At 46.0% G+C, this 22,449-nt stretch overlaps 1 protein-coding gene across 2 annotated transcripts in view; it reads left to right on the top strand.

Moving 5' to 3' along the window:
• The window catches only part of CBX5 (chromobox 5), a 59,154-nt gene extending 40,201 nt beyond the window's left edge, over positions 1–18,953 (top strand). For both annotated transcript variants that reach the window (XM_055003369.1, XM_055003370.1), the window contains 2 exons: positions 8,405–8,502; positions 12,439–18,953. In XM_055003369.1, the coding sequence (XP_054859344.1) occupies positions 8,405–8,502; positions 12,439–12,589 (249 nt within the window). In that variant the 3' untranslated portion in view covers positions 12,590–18,953. The remainder of the gene's footprint in view (positions 1–8,404; positions 8,503–12,438) is intronic.
• The last annotated feature ends 3,496 nt before the right edge of the window (positions 18,954–22,449 follow it).

Below are 22,449 nucleotides of genomic sequence, written 5' to 3'. Positions count from 1 at the left end.
TTGGTGATCTTAGGCCCACGGCAGCAAAGTAGACTCCAGGCCAGGAGGAACCTCCTCAGGAGAGCCGAGGGCCCAGTCGGGTCTGTAACAGCCTGTCTTGGAGTTCTGACTGTAGTGGCAGCTACCGTAGGTTTAAAGGAGCAGACCCCTGTAACAACGAAGGAGCAGCTCGACTAAACCACATTCAGATCAACCCAATGGGGTCAGGGCCTGTTGAAGGAAAAAGAGGGGGAGAAGTTTTAACTGGTTGGTAACCCCCCATCCCTTTCAATTTTCCTTCTCTAAATACTCTGCCTGCACGAGAACAGAGAGAAACCTGTGGTGTACTTCCATTTTCGCGTTCTCTTTTTGGCGGGAAAGTTTTCTTTTTGGCGGGAATGTCTGCTGAGGCAGGCCTAGCTGTCTCCAAGGATCAGTGAGCAGTGTGGGACTTTGACCTTCCAAACTCCTTAGCCCCTTCCTCTTCCAGAGTCTTCCATCAGGCTAGCGAAAGGGAGAAGGCCCAGGATAGGGATCTGTCAGGGGAGGACGCTAAGGCTAACCAGCAGCCTTTCCCAACCTGATGAAGGATGAGTGGGAGGCTCCAGCTAAACTAAAAGCTAATCACTTCATTTTTTTCAAAGTTCAGAACTGATGTGGCATAGTGGTTGAGTGGCAGGGCTGCGAATTGATGCTCTGCTGGTTCGACTCCCACTGCTGCTGTGGACTTTGCGGGATGGCCTTGGGTGGGCGGCTCCTCCCAGCCCCGGCTCCCCAGCTGTATCATGGGGATAATGATACATTACTTTGTTCAATGCGCTGAGGAGGGCACTTACTTGTCTAGGAGCGTGGCATATAAGCACAGTTACTATTGATTGGTCCCAGAGGTTGCGAAGAAGATAAAACTGCCTGTGGTGAATGAGCTGGAGACCAGCTGAGTGTCCAAATCCGTGTTGCCTATGGATGTGGACGATATACCCAAGGATTCCTGTGACAGGAGGATCAACAAGCTCTGTGCAGGAATTTTTTTTAAGCTTCTACCACATTCCTCAGAGCACCGACAGCAGGCTCCCTTTTTTGCTAGAGCCACATTCTCCTGGGTTGCAGACCTGGCTGCAGCAACCAGCAATGTCCTTAATGAACAGAAGGACAAAATCAAGAAAATCGCTTTAGCAACCATCTTTGCCACAGATGCATCTTTGGATGCCCTACAGTTTTCAGCAAGAGCCGTGGAATCCAGTGTGACAGCCAGGTGCTACACTTGGCTTAGGAACTGGGATGTGGACTTCTTAGCACAAGCCAGGGTAGCTGTGGTTCCCTTCAGAGGCATTAACCTATTTGGAGAAGGGTTGGACAAATACCTAGTAGAGGACAAAGAAAAGAAAAGAAAAAGTCCTTCCCTCAGTAAGAAGGAAGAAAAATTGAGAAAGAGGTTTCAGCCCCTTGGGGAGTCCAAGAGTCCTTCGTGCCCTGGGTGCTTCTGATAGTCCAAGGGAAGATGGCATACCGAACCTCAAGAGGACAGCAGACCATCCTCCTTTGACAAACCTATTCAGAACACCAAGGGGTCGAAGAAGGGGACCTCAGCGTGACTGTGCCAAGTTAATAGGCACACTAGGGACTGGAGGACAATTGCAACATTTTGCACATACCTGGCAGCAAACTGTGAAGGACAGACAGGTGTTGGACACAGTGGCCAATGGATATTCACTGGAATTTAACTCTGTACCTCCCAGACACTTCTTCCAACTCCCAAAGAATCGGTCAGATAAAAAACACCAACTGTTGTAAAAGGCCATTCAACATCTATTAAATATAGGGACCATAGAACCGGTGTCGGAACCGCACAAATCCTAAAAGGGTATATTGAGTAGTATTCTTAGTTCCAAAGAAGAATGGAGATGAAGAGTCATTTTGGACCTAAAATGGTTTAACAGACGTATCAAAGCAAGAAAGTTCAGAATAGAAACACTCAAATCTGTTGTGGACGCCGCCCAGAAGGAAGAATTTTCTATCCTCCATTGATCTATCGGAGGCTTATTTGCATAGTCTGATTCGACAGACCCATAGAGACGACATCTTGATCAAGTCTCCATCCCTACACCAGAGAATGGAAGCAGTGAAAAGAACGATAGCCTGCCTGTGGGATCCCAGCTTTGCAATCAATGAGGAGAAGAGCTGTCTTCGTCCAACCCAGAAAATTGTCCACTTGGGAGTGATGATAGACACACAGTCCCAGACAGAGTCTTCCTTTCACAAGAAAGAAAACTGAAGATTCAGACTATGGCAACAGAGATCTTATGAAAACAGAAAGTAGAGGTTATGCTACTGGTACAACTACTGGGGATGATGGTATCCTGTCAGGAGGTCCTCCAGTGGTCAAGGTTTTCATGCTCATAAAGCAGGAGTTATGGCTCACTAGTAGAGTATCTGCTTGGCATGCAGAAGGTCCAAGGTTCAATCCCCAGCATCTCCGCTTAAAAGGATCCGATAGGGGATGACATGAAAGACCTTTTCCTCCAGAGATGCATGCTGCCATACCAAGAAGTGATAATACACACAAGAGGACCAAAAACGGTCCATTTCCCAACGAATCTCAAACAGAAGATCAGTTGGCGACTGGATTCTGTCCGCTCTGTGATAGCCCCCCACTCGGAGTACCAAAGAGGATAGTGATGGCCACGAATGCAAGCCTATTAGGCTGGGAAGCCCACCCACAGGGAAGAATGACACAGAACACCTGGTCAAAAGAGGCGAGGGCCAACAGTGTAAATTTTTGAGAGCTAAGAGCCATCAGTTTGGGCCTAGGGAGTTTCAAGGATCTCCTTACAGAACACCACATACCCATACAGACGGAAGATATGATGGCCAAGGCTTATGTGAACAGACAAGGAGGCACCGGATTCAAATCTACCACTGAGCCACAGCCTTTCCCCAAGGCTTTGACCAGGGATACTGGGGTTCAAATTTCTGCCCTACAGTGAAGCTCATTGGGTGTTCTTGGGCATGTTCCTTGGTCCAGTATACCTCGCAGGGTTGCTGCGACAGTAATATGGGATAGCATGATATATATATATTGCCCTGAACTACTTGGAGGAAGATCAGTAATACAAATGTGACTGATCAATAAATAATGTGTATTATACAAAAATACATTTTTGACCAAAACCCTATAACAGTTTGGCTCAACCACTCAAAGCTAACTAAAATAGAAAGGTATGAATACCACTGGCGAGATATCAGGGCCAGGCTTTGAGTATCCAAAATAGTGTAACTTTGCAGTAGTAAAGGCAGTGTGATGTAGTGGTTAATTGTAGACTAGAACCTGAAAAGGTTAGGTTCAGATCTCCACTGTACCATGAAACTTGTTGGGTGACCTTAAGCCAGTCACACCGTCTTCAGTGAATCCACCCTTGTAGGATTGCTGTGAAAATGAAATAGGAGGGGAGAACTATGTACTTCACCCTGAACTCCTTCGAGGAGAAGAGCAGGATGAAACTGTACTCGATAGGATAGTAACAGTGCAATCCTATGCAGAGTTACTCCAGTCTAAGCCCATTGAAATCAGTGAACTGAAGACCGGAGTAAGTTTTCTTAAGACAGAGCAAGAGTCCAGTAGCACCTATAAGATTAACAAAATACGTGGTAGGGTATGAGCTTTCGTGAGTCACAGCTCACTTCTTCGGGTATCTGAAACTCATACTCTACCACAGTTGTTGTTACTCTTACAAGTGCTACTGGACTCTTGCTCTCCTGCTACAGACAGACTAACACGGCGACCCATCTTGATCTGTCTTCTTAGGTTTGCACTGTAAACTACCCAGTTTTTCCTTCCATATGTTAACAGTGGCTGTACCTGGTGCAGAGATGGCATTCTTCATTTCTTGGAGGTTACATAGGAGCCTGCAGTGCTGTGTTAAGGGAGAAGAATGCAAGGAAGCAAAGGCCCATGAACAGGCGTGCATTTGTCTTCTGAGGGACTTGGCATCTCAGATCAAGGCTGCGACGAACAGTATACAGCATGTACAGCATCAGCAGCGTGAGCAAAGCAATGCACTCATTGTACTTGACGAGAGACAGGAAAGGAGCTTCTGCTTGTGGCTTAATTATTGTTTGTGTTTCATTATGGGAAGCTACTACATTTTTACCTTACTAAATGCTAGTCAGGCAGGCAGAGGAACAGGGCATCTCAAGCTCCTTTCTTATCTGCCCCCCTCCATCAGAGCTTCTAAGCTGGGTTACTTTCTGCCAGATGGTAGGCCAGCATGAACGAGCAGGGAGATAAGGCTGGGAGAAGGGGACGGACTAAGGGAACGATGCTTTGTGCACCAACTTTCCCTGTCTCTCTCACATGCACGTGCTTCTTGCTCATGATCCAAGATAGTTCATGATCATCTTGCCTTCCTTGGTGGCTATGCATACAGTATGCACAGTTTCTATGCCTGTGTTGGATTTGGAGCACTCTGTACCCGGTGTATGCAGAGGAAAGAAGCAGTTCTACACATAGATCACATAAGTGCTTCACCAATTTGTTGTTGTTTCTGGCACCCTGTACCTCAAACATGACAGATAGGTGGACATGAGGAACTAGATTTGTTTCGTATGCTACTGACTGAATGTCTGAGAATTGGTTCTGTCTCCTTTATGAAGTTTTCTCTGGTGAGATGGAGGCTTAGTAGACAAACATTTAACATGCAATACTCATAGAAAGTATTGAGAAGGCAGAAAGCAGTGAGATTGAGTAGGATTCCAGTAGGACAAATGTTCAGTTGATTGTGATAACCGCCCCCTGTTTCTTCTACACTTAGGGACAAACTTTAGTCTTTCTGCGTGGGTCTGCCCAGTCCCATGTGAATCACAGGGAGTGATGTATAACATAAGAGGGTTAAGTAGGGTCATGAGCCCTGCATTTGGTATTTCACCCACAAATACCCATACAGTCCCCTCCCCTAGCACAGGGGTGGCCAAACTGCGGCTTGGGAGCCACATGTAGCTCTTCTAGACATATTGTGTGGCTCCCGGTGGTTTCTGAGTATCAGCATGGCCATACATTTTATTTTAGTTTAGTTTATTTCCCTCCCTCCCTTCCCTCCTGTTCCTCCTTTCTTTCCGTGTATTTCCCTCCCTCCTTTTCTTCCCTTCTTTCTTTCCATGTCTTTCCCTCCCTTTTCCTTTTTCCCTTCTTTCTTTTCATCTTTCATATTTTCAATAAAAACGTTGGGTTTGCCAGGTCTGATCCAGAAAATACCTGGGGACTTAGTGGGTGAAGCCTAGCAAGGATGTGACGTCACTTTTGTGATGTCACTTCCAAGTCAAAGGTCAGGTGATGGCTCTTCCCAAGCTCCACCCCTTCTGATGATGTCACTTCTAGCATACCAAAATTATTCATGTGGAAACATTCAACGCACTGCGGGATGGTCCCGTAGTGCGTTGAATGTTTGCACATGAATAATTTTGGTCCTATTATGGAACTCTTTGACTGTATTGGTGGTTACAAGAGCAGCCCCTGAGGAAGTGGTTGTGTTGTGAAACAAGCTGAACGATCAAGCCAGCAGCTTGTAGGGCCAGGGGGGCCCCGGTTGGGCTCTCCTTCCTTCCTTGAAATCCACCTGTATAAGGAGACAAAGAAGAATAGAGCGTCATCAGTCAGTTTCATTTGGCTACTATGCCGTACTTACCTGCAGTTTGCTGTTTGGGATTCTCCTCAACGTGTGTCGGGTTTCCATGTTCATCTCAAACTGTATGTGGACAAATTCCATACCCACTTTAAGGAAGTCTCGAGCTCTCAAAGCAAGAATATACGCTAATTGAAGAACTCGGGAAGCTTCAAGGGACTACCTTAAAGGGACGTTGTTGGATGTCACTTACGCTTGAATTCTGTAGTGTAATTTTTGTGAAATATTGTGTAAAGTACACTTTGGCACTGAGCACTTTATACATTTTTGTAATAACTAATAAGCAATTTCTATTACTTTTGGGTGTAAATTGTGTGTTATTTATAGTTGCGAGTGCTGTTGTTGGTTATATGTGAGTGGGGCAGATCTGTTTTAGGTGGGTAGCCATGCTGGTCTGCAGTAGAACAGCAAAAATGTTCAGTGGAACAGCAGGATTTAAGCCTAATGGTACTTTAGAGACTCTGAAAATCTTGTTGGGCTCTAAAGTTGCCACTGGATTCAAATCCTGCTGAGGAGTATCTGGATTGATAAAGATACAACGAGGCCACCCTCTTGTGTGTGTCAGATCCTGTGCTGTACCATCAGTGATTGCTGCCACAAACATTGTCCTTTGCTCAGAACACTGTGGAATTTACTTTGAGTAATAGTTTATATACTTGAGGGTTTAACACTTCAGTGCAGAAATGAGCAGCAAGGGTCCCATGAGTGTCCCTGCATCCCCCTCCCCCCACAAGCTCTTCACTTTCTCCAAGTTATAATTATTGATATAGAATTTTGTCTTTGAATTTTATGATAGTTAAACCCATTATTATCAGATTTTACTTTTACTTAAAAAAAAAAATTGCATGAAGGGCAGGGACACGGATTCGGGGATTTTCCTGGGTGCCATGACACAATGCGGAGGTTTCTTACCAAAAACTGGTTTAAAACCCAGTATTTTATTCTCCTGAGCAGTACAGTTGTTTTCGAAATAGCAAGAAATAAAATAGTGGCTGAAGATGCAATATTTCAAAAAGAAAGCTAGCACATAATTCTGTTATTGCGCTGTATAAGAGAATCTCTTGATGCCATAGATGCTTTAAAACAGTGTTATCTTTTTCTAACTGTCTACAAGGAGACCATAGCTGTAGATCTTTGCATGCAGAATTATATTCGGCTACCATAAGAACTTTTGGGAGTGAAATGTTTAAAATACCCTTCCGGAACTTAATATATCTCATTGAATAAAGGGGCTGCATTAAGCGCCTCCCCTTCTGCCAATAAATTTCAAAGGCCACTTCAAGAGCAAAATCCATGTTATCTCTTTTATTGGAACAACCAAATCAGCTCAAAACACTGTGCAAGTGTGCCAGTTCGGTTGGTCCAGTAAAAGGTAGTACATGGACTCTGTTCTTATTTGGGGGCTTTTGCATGGACCAGTGTGGTGGCTGTACAACTTTTTCATATTGTCCTCCACTGCCCGCTATCTCTGTGTGGGGAATTGTAACTTACGAAGTGGCCTGGAGAAGCTGCTCCTTCTGGCCTTTGTATGCGGTCATTTAAAAATATTTTTGGTTGAAGCCGGGGTGAACATAACCCTGAGCCACCCTCAGCTAGGAGTTTGGATTGGATATTGAGAAAGGCGAAAGCAAAGTGTTGTTCAGACTTTCTTCTGAGTCTGATTACTTGGTTTGTGAATGTATGAATTCCCACTGGGTCTCCCAGTTGCTAAGCCAGTTAACTCAGTTCTGCTGCAGTCTGTGTTCTCCTGGTTACCCTCAGCTAGATATCCCTCCCCCCCTCCCACACACACACACACACACACACACACCGCTTTTCCCTTCTACTTCTTCATTTGGCGGTTGGTTTTATTGTCTCCAAAAAAGCCAAGCGCTCTCTCTCTCTCTCTCTCTCTCTCTCTCTCTCTCTCTCTCTCTCTCTCTCTCTCTCTCTCTCTTCTCTTTCTCTCTTGTTAACTGCTTGGTCTGCAGTTAGCATCTGCTAGACAGAGTATGTGTAAGCAACAAATGTGTGGATCTCCAGCAGAATAGCGTGTGGTGGTGGTGCTGCTGCTGCTGCTCCTGCAGCAGAGCAGGGAGAACACGCTCTCGCTCCAGGCTTGCAGCGCCTGAAAGCTGTTACCAGCCTTCAGATGGTATGTGCAGAGGGAGCTGACCGACCCTTGTCTGGGGCCCCGGCGCTTTAAGCTCTCGGTTGCAAATTCAAAAAAAAAAAAAAAACAACCAAAAACCCAACAACGTACGAATGGGACACACCCATTGACGGCACCGGCACAAAGACCTCGAGGACCGCGTGAGCCCGTAGAGGTGGTGCGCTCTGGAGCGGGGGAGGCGTAACAGGGATGGGGAGCTGTGGAAATCACGAATGGCTGCTGCCGCTGCCACAGCTGCAAAGGCAAGATGACTTAATTCCCTTGGTCTGCCTGTCGATGCCTCTCTCGCCTGTTTTAAATGGCGACTCCTATATGTGATTTTTTTTTTAAAAAAAAGATTTCTTCCTCTTCCTCCTGCTGCTTCCCTCCCTCTAACATTTCATAAATCAGAGATTGGAAAAAAAATAGAGCCAAAATAGAGGCCAAAAAAGGCCTCCCCCCCCCTTCTGTTAATTACCATTAAGCCTCGCTCGGCATCTGTTTATCACCTGGTTCTCAGCACCCTTTGAAGCCCCTCTGCTTCATGGTTGAGGGAGAAATGGCCAAGGAGCAGGAGGCAGGAAGGATTCCTTAACTCTTCTTTCTCTTTCTCTGCCAGAGCACCGATATCGCCAGGGGCTTTGAAAGAGGGTTGGAGCCGGAAAAGATCATCGGAGCCACAGACTCCTGCGGCGATTTAATGTTCCTCATGAAATGGTGAGTGTGCTTAATTCTTTCGGTATTGGGACTGTTTTATTTTGAAATGGTCTGTTTTTCTGATCTGAGGCTTCCTCCTTGAAGCCGCCAGCCAGCGGCTTCAGTCTCGGGCAAGAGGACATGGTCAAATGGCCCCGGGGCAGCTCATTCTTTCTCTGATGGGGCTTTGTTCTCCCTCGAGTAGGGGCTCAGCCTCTGCTCAGTAAATACAGTTCTCCAGGAGCCGGCGCCTTCTGAATCGCTCTGTCGCTTTCTCCCGAGTCCCCTCCATGCCCCAAACGGTCAGAGCGCAGGAAATCCTTCTGGAAAGGTTTTGACTTGCCTCTTGTTTTTGCTCCTGGGCTTATCTTGGCGGGAAGCCTCCCTGCAGGCAGAGAGGGTTAGCTGTGTGCTACATATGCAGCAGCTGCCCCTCCCCCACAGCTCCCCAAGACAAAGAGCCCTGAGCTTATCTGCCTGGCAGAGGTTATAGCACAGCTGTGTCCAAGGGAGCTTGCCTTTGCTACACAATCCGCCTCCCCTCCACCTCCCTGCCCCACCAGGTCTGCGTACTGGGGGAGAGGTCCCTGTGGCAGTGCAGCAGAGAATAAGCCTCTTGTCTTGCTTTGCTTTCTCTGAAACTGGCTGGGCTGAGATGGATGGTGCTTCCTGCATGCGGTGTGGGGGAGGGAACCCAGCTGCACACAGCTCTTTGGGGGAAGGGGTTTGGCGGGGGGGGGGAGAGAGAACACGGGGACATGATGATGCTCTGGTGGTTTCATGCCACCCCTGCTAATTTGCTGTGCTCCCAAATGCCGTGCGTAAGGAGTGAACAGCACCAGAGGTGTTTTCTGGCACATTTTGGCCACTGTAATGCGCTGCTGTGCATCAGAAACATCACGGTCACTGATTGGAGTAAACTTCCTTTGTAGTATATCACCTGTGTTGCGATTGCTGTTAAAAATGGCTGTGTGTACAAGGCCTGGTCCCAGGCAATATATCAAAGGGAGGCTTGCTCTGCACAATGATTGATAGCCTCTCTGTAAGATGGCTTGCCATTTCCCTCTGCCCTGAATGCAGAAGGACAGGGAAACCAGTGCTGTGCCGATTACAGTGTTGATTCTAAAAGATATTTTGAACGTGCAAGGTTCTTCATAATACTGCCATTGATTTCATTAAAAATTCTGAAGGGGTTCGTTAGGCATTATTGCCATATTGCAGGTAGGAATTGAGGCCAGTGGAATGCGGCATGCCCAAGTTGGAGTAGATCTGAACACAGGACTTGTAGGTTTACTATCTTCTAGGCCACACCGAGTATGGGTAAATTAACCACTTCAAAATAATGTCTTATTTTTCTAGATATTGGGTGCTGGCTTGGGAAATAACCCCTATTATAAGACACTGCAGAAATATTGCGAAGTCTGCACTAATTTTTTATTACATTGTATCATATATGTTCCTTTTTAAATCTTATCTTTGCAGCTGACATCACTTGATATTCATTAATAAAATGTATTAACTTTTTGGCCTTGTTAACCAAATCATTTTAAGTTTTGAGGATCTCAGACAAAGGACAATTGCTTGCCGTTTAATGAATGATGGCTTGCCTTGGTGGAACGAACGGACACCTTTTAAATACTTTCCCATCAGTTGTAGAAATACGGAATATTCTCCGATATGTCAGTGGCCAAATGGCTTAAAATAACCCAACTCCCCCTCCCCCATCTTATAGGATTTGTTGTGCTTATTTTTCAGTCAGCTTTGTCAAAATGAATGGCCTGTTGCAGTGATGAACGGAAATAAAATTTCGCCCTGGAAAGCAGTAGGGGCTTGCTAATGTTGAACATAAACTTGGAAGAAAAAAATCCATGTTTTAAGATTTCTGATGTTCAGGATCGGGCCAGCAGACGTGTGAGGTCTGCGCAGTGGCAAGCCGTTAAAGAGTTCTGGCCCCAGAATCCCTGTTTGTCGCACGATCTCAATAATTGCATGTATGGAGGGGCCTGCTAATTGACTGTGCCAATGAGTATTTGCTGCCCTAGTGTGTTGCTAGGTAACTGGTACTTTTCATTTGTGTGGGGAGTTTCAGGTTTGTCAGGAGGAACTATGGGGTAAGTATTTAGGTAGGTGGATGGGGTCTCCATTGTGTGTGACGTGCAAACAGAACCCAAGAGCTAGCCGATGCCTCGTCTCCGTTATTAGGATCAGCAGAGGACGCGGAGTATTTTTACTTAAGATGGAGGTACCACCAGAAGATGTGAGGCAGTGAATGGAGATGGGGATTACTTTGGATCTCTCTCTGTTCTCTTTTTGCTATGCTGGCGGAGCCACTTTGCAGTCACACAATTCCGCACCTTCTCTGCTGGGAAAGGGGTCCAATTGTAGGACTGGGTGTGCCCGGCACTTGTGCCTTTGTCAGCATCGTACCTCGATCCGTTGTTGTGGATATTTGCAGCTCCCCTTAAGATTTAAAATACGTCTTAAAATGCGGTGCTGTCTGAGAAGCAGGCAGCTCCCTCCCCAACCTTTCGAAACAAAATGGCACCAGGGAAAGGGGAGGGGATAGACATGCAAGGCGCAGCACCAGCAACTTTTAAGAAGCGGGCAGCTGAATAAGGAAAGCTGTGCAAGTCCTGTAATCCCACAGATTACAAGTTGCTCTGCAGTGCGTTCTAGGGTGGACAAATGCAAGGGTGAAACCCTGTGCTGACAGAGATAAAGGAAATGTGCGCCCCCGTAAGCAGTTTCCCCCCCTGGCGCCCTCTTTGCATAAGGAATGAAGAAACGTAGAGGGCCTCCCCTCTCCTTTCCCCCCTGAAATTTCAGAGCTCCTGTGAAGGCTTTGTGGGAGATGCTTCTTTGTGCTTCTCCTCCCCCCCTTCCCCTTTCCTGGTCCTCTTTGATAGGAGAGTAAGAGCAGAGAGCCCCTCCTTCTTGCAGTTGAACCTAATCTGGGCCTCCATTTTAGGGATGAAGAGGAGCTGTGTGGAGGAGTTCATCTTTGCGCTTTATCAGTCAGCGGGAAGGGAGGGGGGATTCCTTTTTGAATGAGAACAGCAGTCAGGACACCACGACTGTAGGACTTATTGTTTGGAGGCTTATGAGCCAGATCAGGTCTCCTGAGAGGTGCCAACCCGACTCTCCTGTTGCCCATCCAGTAGTGAGATGGGGAAGGAGCTAGCTAGCAGGGCAAAACAACCCAGCCCCAAACAAATGTTGGCGGTAGGCAACTTTAGGAGGTCTGTCCCTTGCTCCCTTATCACAGTGCCCCTCCCCCCCCCCGAAAATTAATTGCTGATCAGGGCAGTAGTAATGTAACTGTGGCTATCCGTCAATTAAAAATCGGTTGATTAATCATACACATTTTGAACAATTAATTGATAAGTCCTGGAGAAAATGTAAAATAATTTATTAAGAAAACAAGCTGGAAATCTTGTGGCAGCATAAAGACTTTTAAAAAAATGTATTCCAGCAGAAGCGTTCTTGGACTAGAGCAAGCTTCAGAAGCTGTTTCATAACCAAATGCTGCTGATCATTATTAGAAGGAAAGGCCACATCATCATCATCATTACTGTTACTGTTACTATTACCGACATCGTTTATAGTCCTTTCTCACTGAGACTCAAGGCAGATTACATGGTGTGAGTCAGTACAGTATCACAATATTTCTATATAGCTGTAATGGGTATATTTTCTTTACGGGATATAGTATAGTAATCCTTGTACACCTGGACCAAAATAACCGTAAAAATCAACGCTACAAGCACACTGATTAAAACTGACCTGTGCCCATCAATCAGTAAAGTTTTAATACGCCACTTATAACATGCAGCCCTAATTTGAAGTCCCAAGTGAGCCCAGAGTGTTGTTTCTCTGCATGCGCCGTGCTGTCAGGTGAGACGCCTCTGCTTTGATGCGCTAACGGCCAGTTCTTTTGTTTTTGCTCACTTTCTCCAGGAAAGACACGGATGAGGCTGACCTGGTTCTAGCCAAAGAAGCCAACGTGAAGTGCCCTCAAATTGTGATAGCGTTTTATGAAGAGAGACTGACCTGGCATGCGTACCCAGAAGATGCTGAGAACAAAGAGCGAGAGGCGGTGAAGAGCTAAAGTGACCAGGGTCTTCTGTCCACACACAGTTGTACATATTTCACCCTTCTCTTCCCCCTCAGCCCAAACACATCCATGAAAATGTGCTTATTACTGTGCTCCACAGGAGAAACGTTGATATTGGTTGGTTTAGTCATAACATAAATGGTGTTAGTCGCGTTCGGTTTTGCTCCAAGAGATTGACATGCTGTGTGTGTGTTCCTCCCTCCCCTCATGTCACGATCCAGAACATGATTCTTGCTTTGAAAGCCCTCTCAGAGCCTGCAGGCCTTTCCCCCCCTGCCTGGTGGTTCACTTTGCATCATGTTGCTTTGTTGCAAATCATTCCATACTGTTGCTCTAAGAGAGGGCTTTAAAAGCGACAAGAGCTACCTGTATTGGGGAAAGACGCCCTCTGACTCAATACATAGTTTTGATTCTGAGAATGCCCCGCCCCCCAAAAAACCCCTCACCCACCCCGTTGGTCAAGGCAGGTCTCCATGGGGCTCCTTTTTAATTGCTTAAGAACAGCTGACATCTTGCTGAGTTGAGTTCCAGAGTGCTAGAGAGCAGAGCTCACCAAGAGCCCCAGTGCCAGCGTCACTTACAGTGGCCCCAGTCATTTTTACCCAGTGCCCATTCTCTGGCTGCTAGGCAGGAGCAAGTAACCTGCAAAGGGAATCACCAGAAAATGTATTGCTAAAAAAGACAGCTCTTCTCCCCCCCCCCTTTAACACCTGCCCGTGCATCTAACCATACCCAGTATCCTCGTCTTCCATTTTTCTTTCCACACAGTAACTTGTGTTAGTAGGTGTGAGCATTGTGTGCCATACTTCGATAATTTTTGCCATCTGTGACTGCTCCTCAGAGGCCAAGCATTGTGGTCCCCAAACTGGATTAGTTTCTGCGCTCAGTCACCGTGAGAATGGGTAAGGGCTTCTCCGTATATATGGCATACGTTCCTGGCATGATAATGTCTGGTTGACGGAGCTCTTCTTGTTTGGGTCCTGAGCCTTCCAGTATCTCTTAAGAAATAAAGTTCACTCTGGTTACATTTTCCGCATTTTTTAAAAAGCAAAATAACTTGGAAGAAGAAGCCTCCTGTGAGCCCCTGTCACTGCACGCACCTGGCCTCCTCTGGCCAGGTATAGTGTGTCAGGAGCCCAGAGCAGCTCTGAAGGTGCAAGAGCTGCTCTGGGCTGGCATTTGTTTCTCTTCAGCTGCCACCAGACATAGGCTTTCTCTGCACTGGTGCTGTGGCTGTTGAACAATTCTGTGCTTAGAATTCCGGCGCTTTCTTGTTCAATGTGGGGAAGGGCCGGTCACAGAAAGCAGGTAGCGGAATCCCCTCTGTAGCGCCCCTTGCCCATAACATTTCACGTGCATGTTTTTTTAAAAAAAAATTGACATGGCATGCCTGTAATTGTGTAATTTAGGCGGGACATAGGGCCCTTCAGAATTTTAGCAGATCGTTAATAGTTTGATCTTCCCTTTTCCTCCTTGCAGACAGACTTGCCATCACTCTCGACAACAGAAGGCAAAAGTTTGACAGTATTAATTGGTGCCAGCTTCTCTCCCCCCCCCCCCGCTATTTTCTGGATGTCAGAGGGCTGACAAGGGTTGTGCATGCTGGTAATAGACTTCATGGGAGACATCGAAAGGATTGGTTTTTGAAACGGGCCAGGTTTCTCCGCTGTGGAATTGAAATGTCTCTGGTCTCTGCATTTCCATCAGATCTCTTTCTAGGTCTGGCTTCTCATCCCCTTTTTGTCTGTTGTCTTTCCCCAGTCACTTTGATCCTGTTTACAGAGGTAGAAAGGGCAAGGGGCATTTCTTAAAAAGCTTGGTAGCAATCCCCATTCTGTACAATTGCTCAGTTCTGTTTTGTGAGTCCAAAGCTCAGTTTTCTCTGTCTTCCTGTAGCTGACAATCCAGATGGTTCTTCTATTCTATGCCTCCAGTGCTGTCAGTAATTTCTGCTTATCGGAAGTTGGTATATGGTGTACTAACCTCCATGGAGTTTTCACTCAACTACTAGTGGTAACATTCTCCTCTTCTACACACTTTACATTCATTTGTAATTGACCTCGAATTCCCAGAGCAAGAGTAACTTCACAGTTTCCTCTGTCTTGGATGTAGCCGTGTCACTTTGATTAGGACAGAAAGCAGTTTGTGTTGTATCTGGATAGATCCTCCAGAGAGTCACTTGGCACATAATTTGGGATCACATATCAAATTTCGCTTTTCAGGGGTTTAAATGAATGCATGCCTGAGCCAAGAACATTTGCTACCCCAGAGGTCAAGCAGCAAGTGGGCTTTGCATCTGGGCGGGCCTGAAAATATAATCTTCTACTGCCTAGTGCATGAGAATACTCTAATACTTTGGGGGTGTTTAAGTGGGGTTGCTGAGAAAGCTTGTGATGTTAGTTCTAGTTTGATAGGGGGGGGGGGGGGTTCTGCAGCAGGAAATGGTGGAACAGAAACCTGTTTGTAAATATTTCCATTTGAGAGACTTTTCTTGGCATGAAAGTGTCAAAATCCTAGAGATAAGTCAGAGATTTGCAGGCCGCCCCACACTTTTTGTGCTTAACTGAACGCTGCACGTGCAGATGAAGAACAACAGAGAGAATCAGAAGCGCCCCACCCTCTGGGTCTCTACCATGTCTTGCCCCTGTTTGCCTGGCATTGGAAGGCTGCCTTTCATTGCAGTTCCATTGACGTGCGGGTGCCGATGGGCTCTTCTGAACTCTGACTGAGCTAGTCCTTCCGTGTTCATGTCTTTCCACAGCCACCTTCTCTCCCCAGGCAGACATAATGGGCTGGCAAACTGCCCTAAGCAGGATATGTGAGGCAAGATGGATTTAATTTTCTATAAATAGTGTCGTTCAAACAGTCACTTTGAGGGAACTCGCGAGGGGCTTGGGGCCCTATTTTTTTTTACATGTAGACCTCTTGAATGAAGAAGTTCCCCCATCTCTCCACCACCACCCTCATACACACACCTGTTCTCAGAAAGCCCACTACTCCCTCCTCATAGCGATTGGAGCCAGCCGCTTTTTGCGTTGTGTTCTTATCCAGTGCAAATGTCTATACTTCCTTAGAGCCAATCCCACTCTGCCTTGTTCTGTCTTTTCTTTAACTAGCCCTCCATTTGAGCAGAAGAATCTAGGAGGGGAAAGTAAAGCCTTGGGATTCTCCCAAGTCTCATTTGCGTACCTGAAGCCTTGAGACTTCATTCATTCTCAGCAGCACAGAGAAGAGGTGGTTACGTCTGGTTGAAAATACAGCCTGTGAAATAGCAAAAGGCAATCTGGGGAGGATTCTGCACTGAGTCTGCCCACCAGCTGATCCAGCCTCCAGAGGCGAGCTCGGACTGAGTCTTTCCTCTCTCCTCTGCATCCCCCTGTCCCGAAATCGTAGAGCGTGCAGGTGCGTCTCTTTGTTTGTCTTGTTCTTACTAATCTCAGCCTTGTCTGGAATGGGGGTGGGGGAGAGTGGGAAACGAAGCCCAAAGGACATGTGGGGAATCTGCTGCAAGGTCTGTGGAAACGAGGCTTTGGATGAGCAATCTGCCCTAGGAAGCCCCTTGCCTGTGTTCTGACCCGGCAGAATGAAGCCTGGCTGGGACCCAAGAATGCCTCTGTGCTCTCGAGCTTGTTTCTCTCGCCAGCCCACGAGCAGCATCAAACGTTGCCCCAAGGGCCGAATGACAGGGCAGGCCAAGGTCAGGTTGGTTCTTGGGAGTGGAGGCAGCTTGGGATGTTGCCAGAGTAGGTCTTTCCCTTCCTAGCATCAGCGAGGAACTAACTTCCAGGCCTTCCTTGTTAAAAAAAGAAAAAAAAACCAAACAGGAAATGACCAGTGCTCACCAGCTCCCACAGTTCCCTGCCCATCACTTTTGCAGTATGAATGCTATCTGTTTCGCAAGCCGCTGTTCATCCTTTTGCATCAAGAAGACTTCAAATGCTCAGAAGCAATCGTGCATTTGCTGAAAAGACAGCGCAGGTGAAACGGATGGGAAATCAGCAGGTTGTTTGGTAATGTCACCGTCCGAGGAGAGAGAGGGTCTTGAAACCATCCCTAGCACAGCACATTGATTCTTCCTTTCCTTCCTCTGCAAGTATTTGTGCTATCATTTCTTGGAGATGCATGCGTGCGTGTGATTTTAAACCGTTAAATCTGCTCGCGTCCAGTCCAATTCCCCCTTCGTGCGTGCGTGCGTGTGTGTATGTGTGTGATACTTTACAGGTGGAAAAAATTGTTAGAATAGCTAGCGAGTCAAATGCACCCCTGCCCGCTTTTTTGGGAGGGGAGGGATGCCCCATTAGTCTGAAATGTCACATATAGCCCTTCTCAGCTTGGAGGTGCTCAGAGCTCTTTGCCAAGCTTAAATGCACCAGCATTGGCCAGCCACACAAAGGGCCCCCTCAGCTGGCCAAGATGGAGAAACTGAAAATCCTTTTCAGCCTTTTCAATAAGCAAAATGTAGGGAAATAAAAGGCGTATAGCAGGTCTCCCGTAAGGTTACTCGATAGTGTTCATAAAGGGCTTATCGCCCCCCCACCCCCCGTTGCAGAAAGGCTGTTAAGAAAAGACGACTTTCTTTTCTCTAAGTATATCCAAATGCCCATATTCTTGTGTAACAGAGAAGGGGATATCTTTTTCCTTTTTTTTCCCTTCCCCCCCCCCCATTTCTTTCTCTTCATCTGAAGACCCCCTAAGTTGTGTGTTCCTTAGCGCAGTAGAACTAGCCGGCCGGTTCAAAACGTCCAGGATTTCTAAGCCATTCATGCTGCATTCAGGTGGCCTCTGAACTGATCCCACCTCCTCACTCTTTGGCTCCTGGTCTCAGTGTTTCAGTGGCAAACCAGAACATAATTGGTGTTTAGCTTTTTCGGTGTCTTATATTTTGAGGCTGTAGGGTATTACGTGTATTTAGGAAGAGGTTTGAATCTCAGATCTGGAGTATTCGCCAGAGGTTTGTAACTTGTATGGAATTTTTTTTTAAAGAAATTGTTTCGGTCGCCTTCCCCCTCCTGAGTACCCGCTTTCTTTTTAATGGAGTACTTCCTCTCTGAATTCATCATAGACCAAGTTCATGCCGAGACATTCAATTTGCAGGTGCAGTCTACTGATGCTGCCTCTTCTTAGCACGCTGTCTAAAAAATGAATTGTTGCCCAGAGTCGCCTCGGAGAAATAAAATACGGAGAGGGAGAATTAATTTTGTTTTAATTAAACTCATTAATTTTTTGATTAACGGTCTGCTTTTTACCTGGGGTGGCATCTAAATCTTGCCTTGGCGGTATGAACTGAAATGACACTCTGTCTCCTCCCATCAATTGAAACGGGAGAGGGTGGGGGTGGGGGAGGGGAGACCCTGGATTCCGTCTTATCAGAGATGCCTTTCCGGAGGCAGCACGTTGGATTTTAGGTACAGATTTCACTACAGTTGTAGAGTCCTGCCTACAGCTGTAGCAGTATGGGTATCAGGATTCCCCTTCTCCAGTTTTTTTTTTAAAGGTGGCTTTTTAAACAGGCCTTTGGAGGGTTGATTCTTAACATGGGGAGTTTTTAGTATATGATCTTGCATTTCCAAGAGGCGAAAGGCACAGTTCACCAGCAGTTTCCCCGCTGAAGTCCGTTTCAGCTGCCCACCCCGTCCTAAGATGAAAGATCTTTCTCCATTACTTTGCAAGCCAAAGTCCAGATTTCTTACCTTCTGAGAAACCGCTCTTCCACTCATGGTCGAGTGCTTTCGTTTTCTTCCCTGCCCAGATTCAGCCGTGCTTCAGCCAGGCAGCTATTCTAAATCGTTTCTAACATACTGAAGTCACAATTCCCCCCAGCCTAAAGGGTTGCAGAAGCATCTAAAACGCCACTCCTGCTTAAGCCAAGCAGTTCAGCTGAGCCATGAGCACTTGGTTGGATCTGGCCAGAGAATAAAATGGACCATATGAGAAGCAACTCTTGAGAGAGGGCAGCTAAGATCCTGGTGCTGGGCATGGGGGGTAGCTGCAGGTTCAATTTAAGCAGCATTCGCTGAATGCCGTCTTGAGTGAAAAGGGACTTTTCTTGGGGTGGCACTTTTGCCTTTCCCTCCCAACCCCAGTAGCGTGCTGCCATCCTCAAAAGATTGTCAATTAACGCACATGTGCGTGAGTGTTGAGTGAGCATGAGCCACCCTCTTTGGTGACGTTTCAGCCAAGATCTCTGACCCCCCCCCCCCAAGCCACATTTTTAAAACGCTACAATGTTTATAAAACAAGAAGTTGTTTGTTGTACTGTCTGACATGTTACAAACAAACCTCTCTCCTCTGCCCTGTATCCCTCATCCCCTCTCTTTCATACTTCTTGTATTGGTTCTAATAAATGGTTACTTTTCAATACAGGCTGTTGTCTTTTCTTCCCTCTCTTCCATGTGTGCGTTAGTATCTAGTATAGAAATCTGCCAGTAGCAGAAGCACAAAATTGCGCCCTCCATCGCAACCCCACATACTTCGTCTCCAGCTTTTCCAGAGCTAGAATTGTCTCAACCTCCAAACCTGTGTTTTGTAACCTTTCCTCTTTTACTCCAATGTTGTGCTGCTGATTCTGTCTTGTAGCCTAGCTAAGATTTTTCAGTTTATGTGCCTTGCACATTTTTATGCTGCCCTTTTTGCAAGGAACTCAGAGCGGCATATGTAATTATCCCATCCTCATTTTATCTTCACAACCATTTAGCATGGTTTGCTATTTATTTAGAAAATTTACATGGTATATATAAACAGGTAGGTTAGGCTGAGAGAGTTGTAGAAGGAGATGGGGAAATGAACCTGCAACAAAGGTTGAAGAAGAACAAGCCTGCTATATTTGGAAACCAGTAAGATCTAAACTAAGCATCCTTTAATTGACTATAAAAACGTCCCCCAATAATAACAACATGTAAAACAGTATTATCAACCCTCGGACAGAAGACCAATGCATTTCAACATTCCTGTCTTCTTCAGTGGTCCAACACATATACCACATTCAAAACACAACTTTATCCTACGTCAGTGAAAAATGCGTATAAACCAGACAGGGATCAACAAGTTTACACTATTGAACATTTACATAGTACTCACAGAGGCAAAATATCAGAAAGTGTATCAATAATGTCTCATTGGACCATGTCCAGCCTGTATTTAAAGGCTTGTTTTCAATAACCTAAGGTTTAGTGTTTTGTTTTTAAAAACTGAAATAATGAAAATACTAGTCATGTTAGAAAGCATACTGACTACGGCATAATCGGTTTTCATAAATGATTTGAGTACGGGTGTTCACAGAGAAATCACAAAACACCAATCTCTTAGCAAATCTTACTGGCCATTATCTTTAAAAAAGCTTAATGCAGTTTCTATTGCATCAGTGTATCTGCCCAGGTGCCTCAGTTGTGTCAATAAGCCGGAATTGTAAATCGTTCTCTGCATTTGAGGGCTTAAAAGTGTTCAACAAGCATGGCTTGCCTCTTTCCCATCCGTTAGATTTGCAAATCCTGGCCTTTACAGCTCTTTTTGGGGGATAGCCATGTTAGTCCATTGTAGCAAAATAAAATAGAAGTCGACTGGCAGACTAACATTTATTCCAGCGTGAGCTTGTGTGTGTCAGAGCTCACTTCTTCAGATGCCAAGAAGAACATTCCCCATTTTAATAGGAAAAAATTACTAAAGTGGTGAGGGAGCAGTTGGGGGGAAGAAGAACGCTTTGGTTGTGAATCCTGTGGTTCTCTCATCAGTTTGTAGGGAAATTGTACAGCATACATGACTCCTTTAGTGCTGCAGTTTGCAAAACATTGATACCACCATATTGTATCCATACAGCAGCCTTATTTTAGATATTAAGGTAATATGGAGAAGAAGGGAGAAAGAAGGAAAGCCTGAAGGGGGAATGGAACCGTGCCCTGACCTAGGAAAGCTCAGGTCCTGCAGTGGTTGCAATTGCTCACTGTTGCAGAGGAAACCTTTAATTTGAACAAGGGCAGCCAATAATAAGCCCTGCCTTGCCATGGCCCTACCTCATTTCTTCAAATCTCAGTGGGTGCCGGGGGAAGTATGGATAGATGCCTTCATACCCATGGGCACCATGTTGGAGGACCCTGCCCTAGGGTGACTAACAGACAGACCCCAGTAGCGAAACCTGTGGGCTGCATAAGACTTGGTTGATTCTTAACAGCTGGGGTTGCCAGCATCGGGCAAGTACAGCCTCCCCCACAATGGCGTCCTTGAGGTTTTTCTGCCACCCTAGTGCCTTCCTAAAAAATAGCACTATGTTTGGTGAGGCATTGAAGGCAAAGCCTGCTCTCCTCCTGTGACAATGAATAATCTTATTCATGAGCATAGATCCAGAGGAGTTAGCCACGTTAGTCTGTAGTCACAAAACAGTAAAGAGTCCAGTAGCACCTTTAAGACTAACCCATTTTATTGTAGCATAAGCTTTCAAGAACCACAGCTCTCTTCATCAGATGCACCAATTGATGCATCTGACAAAGAGAGCTGTGGTTCTCAAAAGCTTATGCTACAATAAAGTGGGTTAGTCTTAAAGGTGCTACTGGACTCCTTACTTATTCATGATGACAGGCCCTCAATGATGGGAGACCACACAGCAGGTTGCATGGATATGAAAATATCTGGTATTGTTTGTAATACACAAACTTACCTGTGCACACATGGGGTAGTGATTAGAGTGTTAGACTAAAATCGGGGAGACCTGGCTTTGATTCCTACTCTACTGTGGAAGCTCACTGGAGCCAACCTAACATAGTGAGGGTTCCTAGATAGCATTTGTAAGTAAGAGTTGCCCACAGACCCAAAGAAAAATGGCCTGTCCATTTAGCAGAAGCTTAATTGGATGTTATTTACCTCCATGTCATGAATAGCTACCATTTCACACAAATTAAGTTTATTAAAGGGAAAACAAATTTTGCTCCAGGCCAATTGGCAATCCTGTTTGTAAGGTAGGTGGACGGTATCCCCTTGTCACAGGTGGGTGTCTGATACTGAAAGGCAGTACCTTGCCTTAAGTTGTCTGGGGAACTAATTGAAATTTGACCAAATGTCCTGGTTCAGCTCTCTCTTTGGGTCAGAATGATGGAGGCAAAGCCCCAGACATAGAGACAGCCTGTGCCACTGCTGTCTTGCCAGTGTTGCAACTGCTTCAGCCTTGGACGACAGTTTTCCCGTCTCTCTTCCCACCTTAGCTCAGTCGAGCTCCTTTTTTTGTTGTTGGAAAGAGATTTGGGAGCAAATCCCCCCCAAGCTTCATGCAGCCTGGTATGGAAACCCAGCCTCTTTGTACCTGGTGGTTCCCTGAGCTTTTCCTTTACTGCCACCTGGTGGCTGAAGCACAATTCTGCAATGCAGGTACATAATCGGCCATAGTGACATCCTATTCAGTCACCAGCCGGGAGCTCTAGCTTCTCCAGCAAGAAGGTCTCATGAACGGAAAATAAAGCTCCATAACGGACTGCAAAGGACAACTGATATCAAGAAGCCCAATTCATTAGTGATGCAATTTGTAGTTGCTTTTTTGTTGTTGCAAGCAACTACATTTATTTGTTAAGATTTATCACCTATTCTTCTGCTTATAGCTTGGGGCAGCTTGGGGGCAGGATGTCTCATAGATTTAGGTGGTAAAGAACTCCCCCTGTTGTTTGGCGGATGCTACATGCTCCAGTTATGTTCTGCTGGCTTCTGGAAGATTAGTGGCCGAGGGGTAAAGTATAATTCTCCTAATCCAGAGCACCACATGGGTCTGAAACACGTGTCAGATTCAGTGCCCATGGAGGTACATAACTTTAGGATTAGCTGCACAAAAAGAAGCGAGACAGACAAAAAGAGGTGTTTTCCTATTTAGGTAAAAAGTA

The sequence above is a fragment of the Eublepharis macularius genome, chromosome 19 (genome assembly GCF_028583425.1).
Source record: "Eublepharis macularius isolate TG4126 chromosome 19, MPM_Emac_v1.0, whole genome shotgun sequence".
Lineage (NCBI taxonomy): Eukaryota > Metazoa > Chordata > Lepidosauria > Squamata > Eublepharidae > Eublepharis > Eublepharis macularius.
The sequence above is the reverse complement of the archived record's forward strand: the minus strand, read 5'-3'. Positions and strand labels throughout refer to the sequence as shown.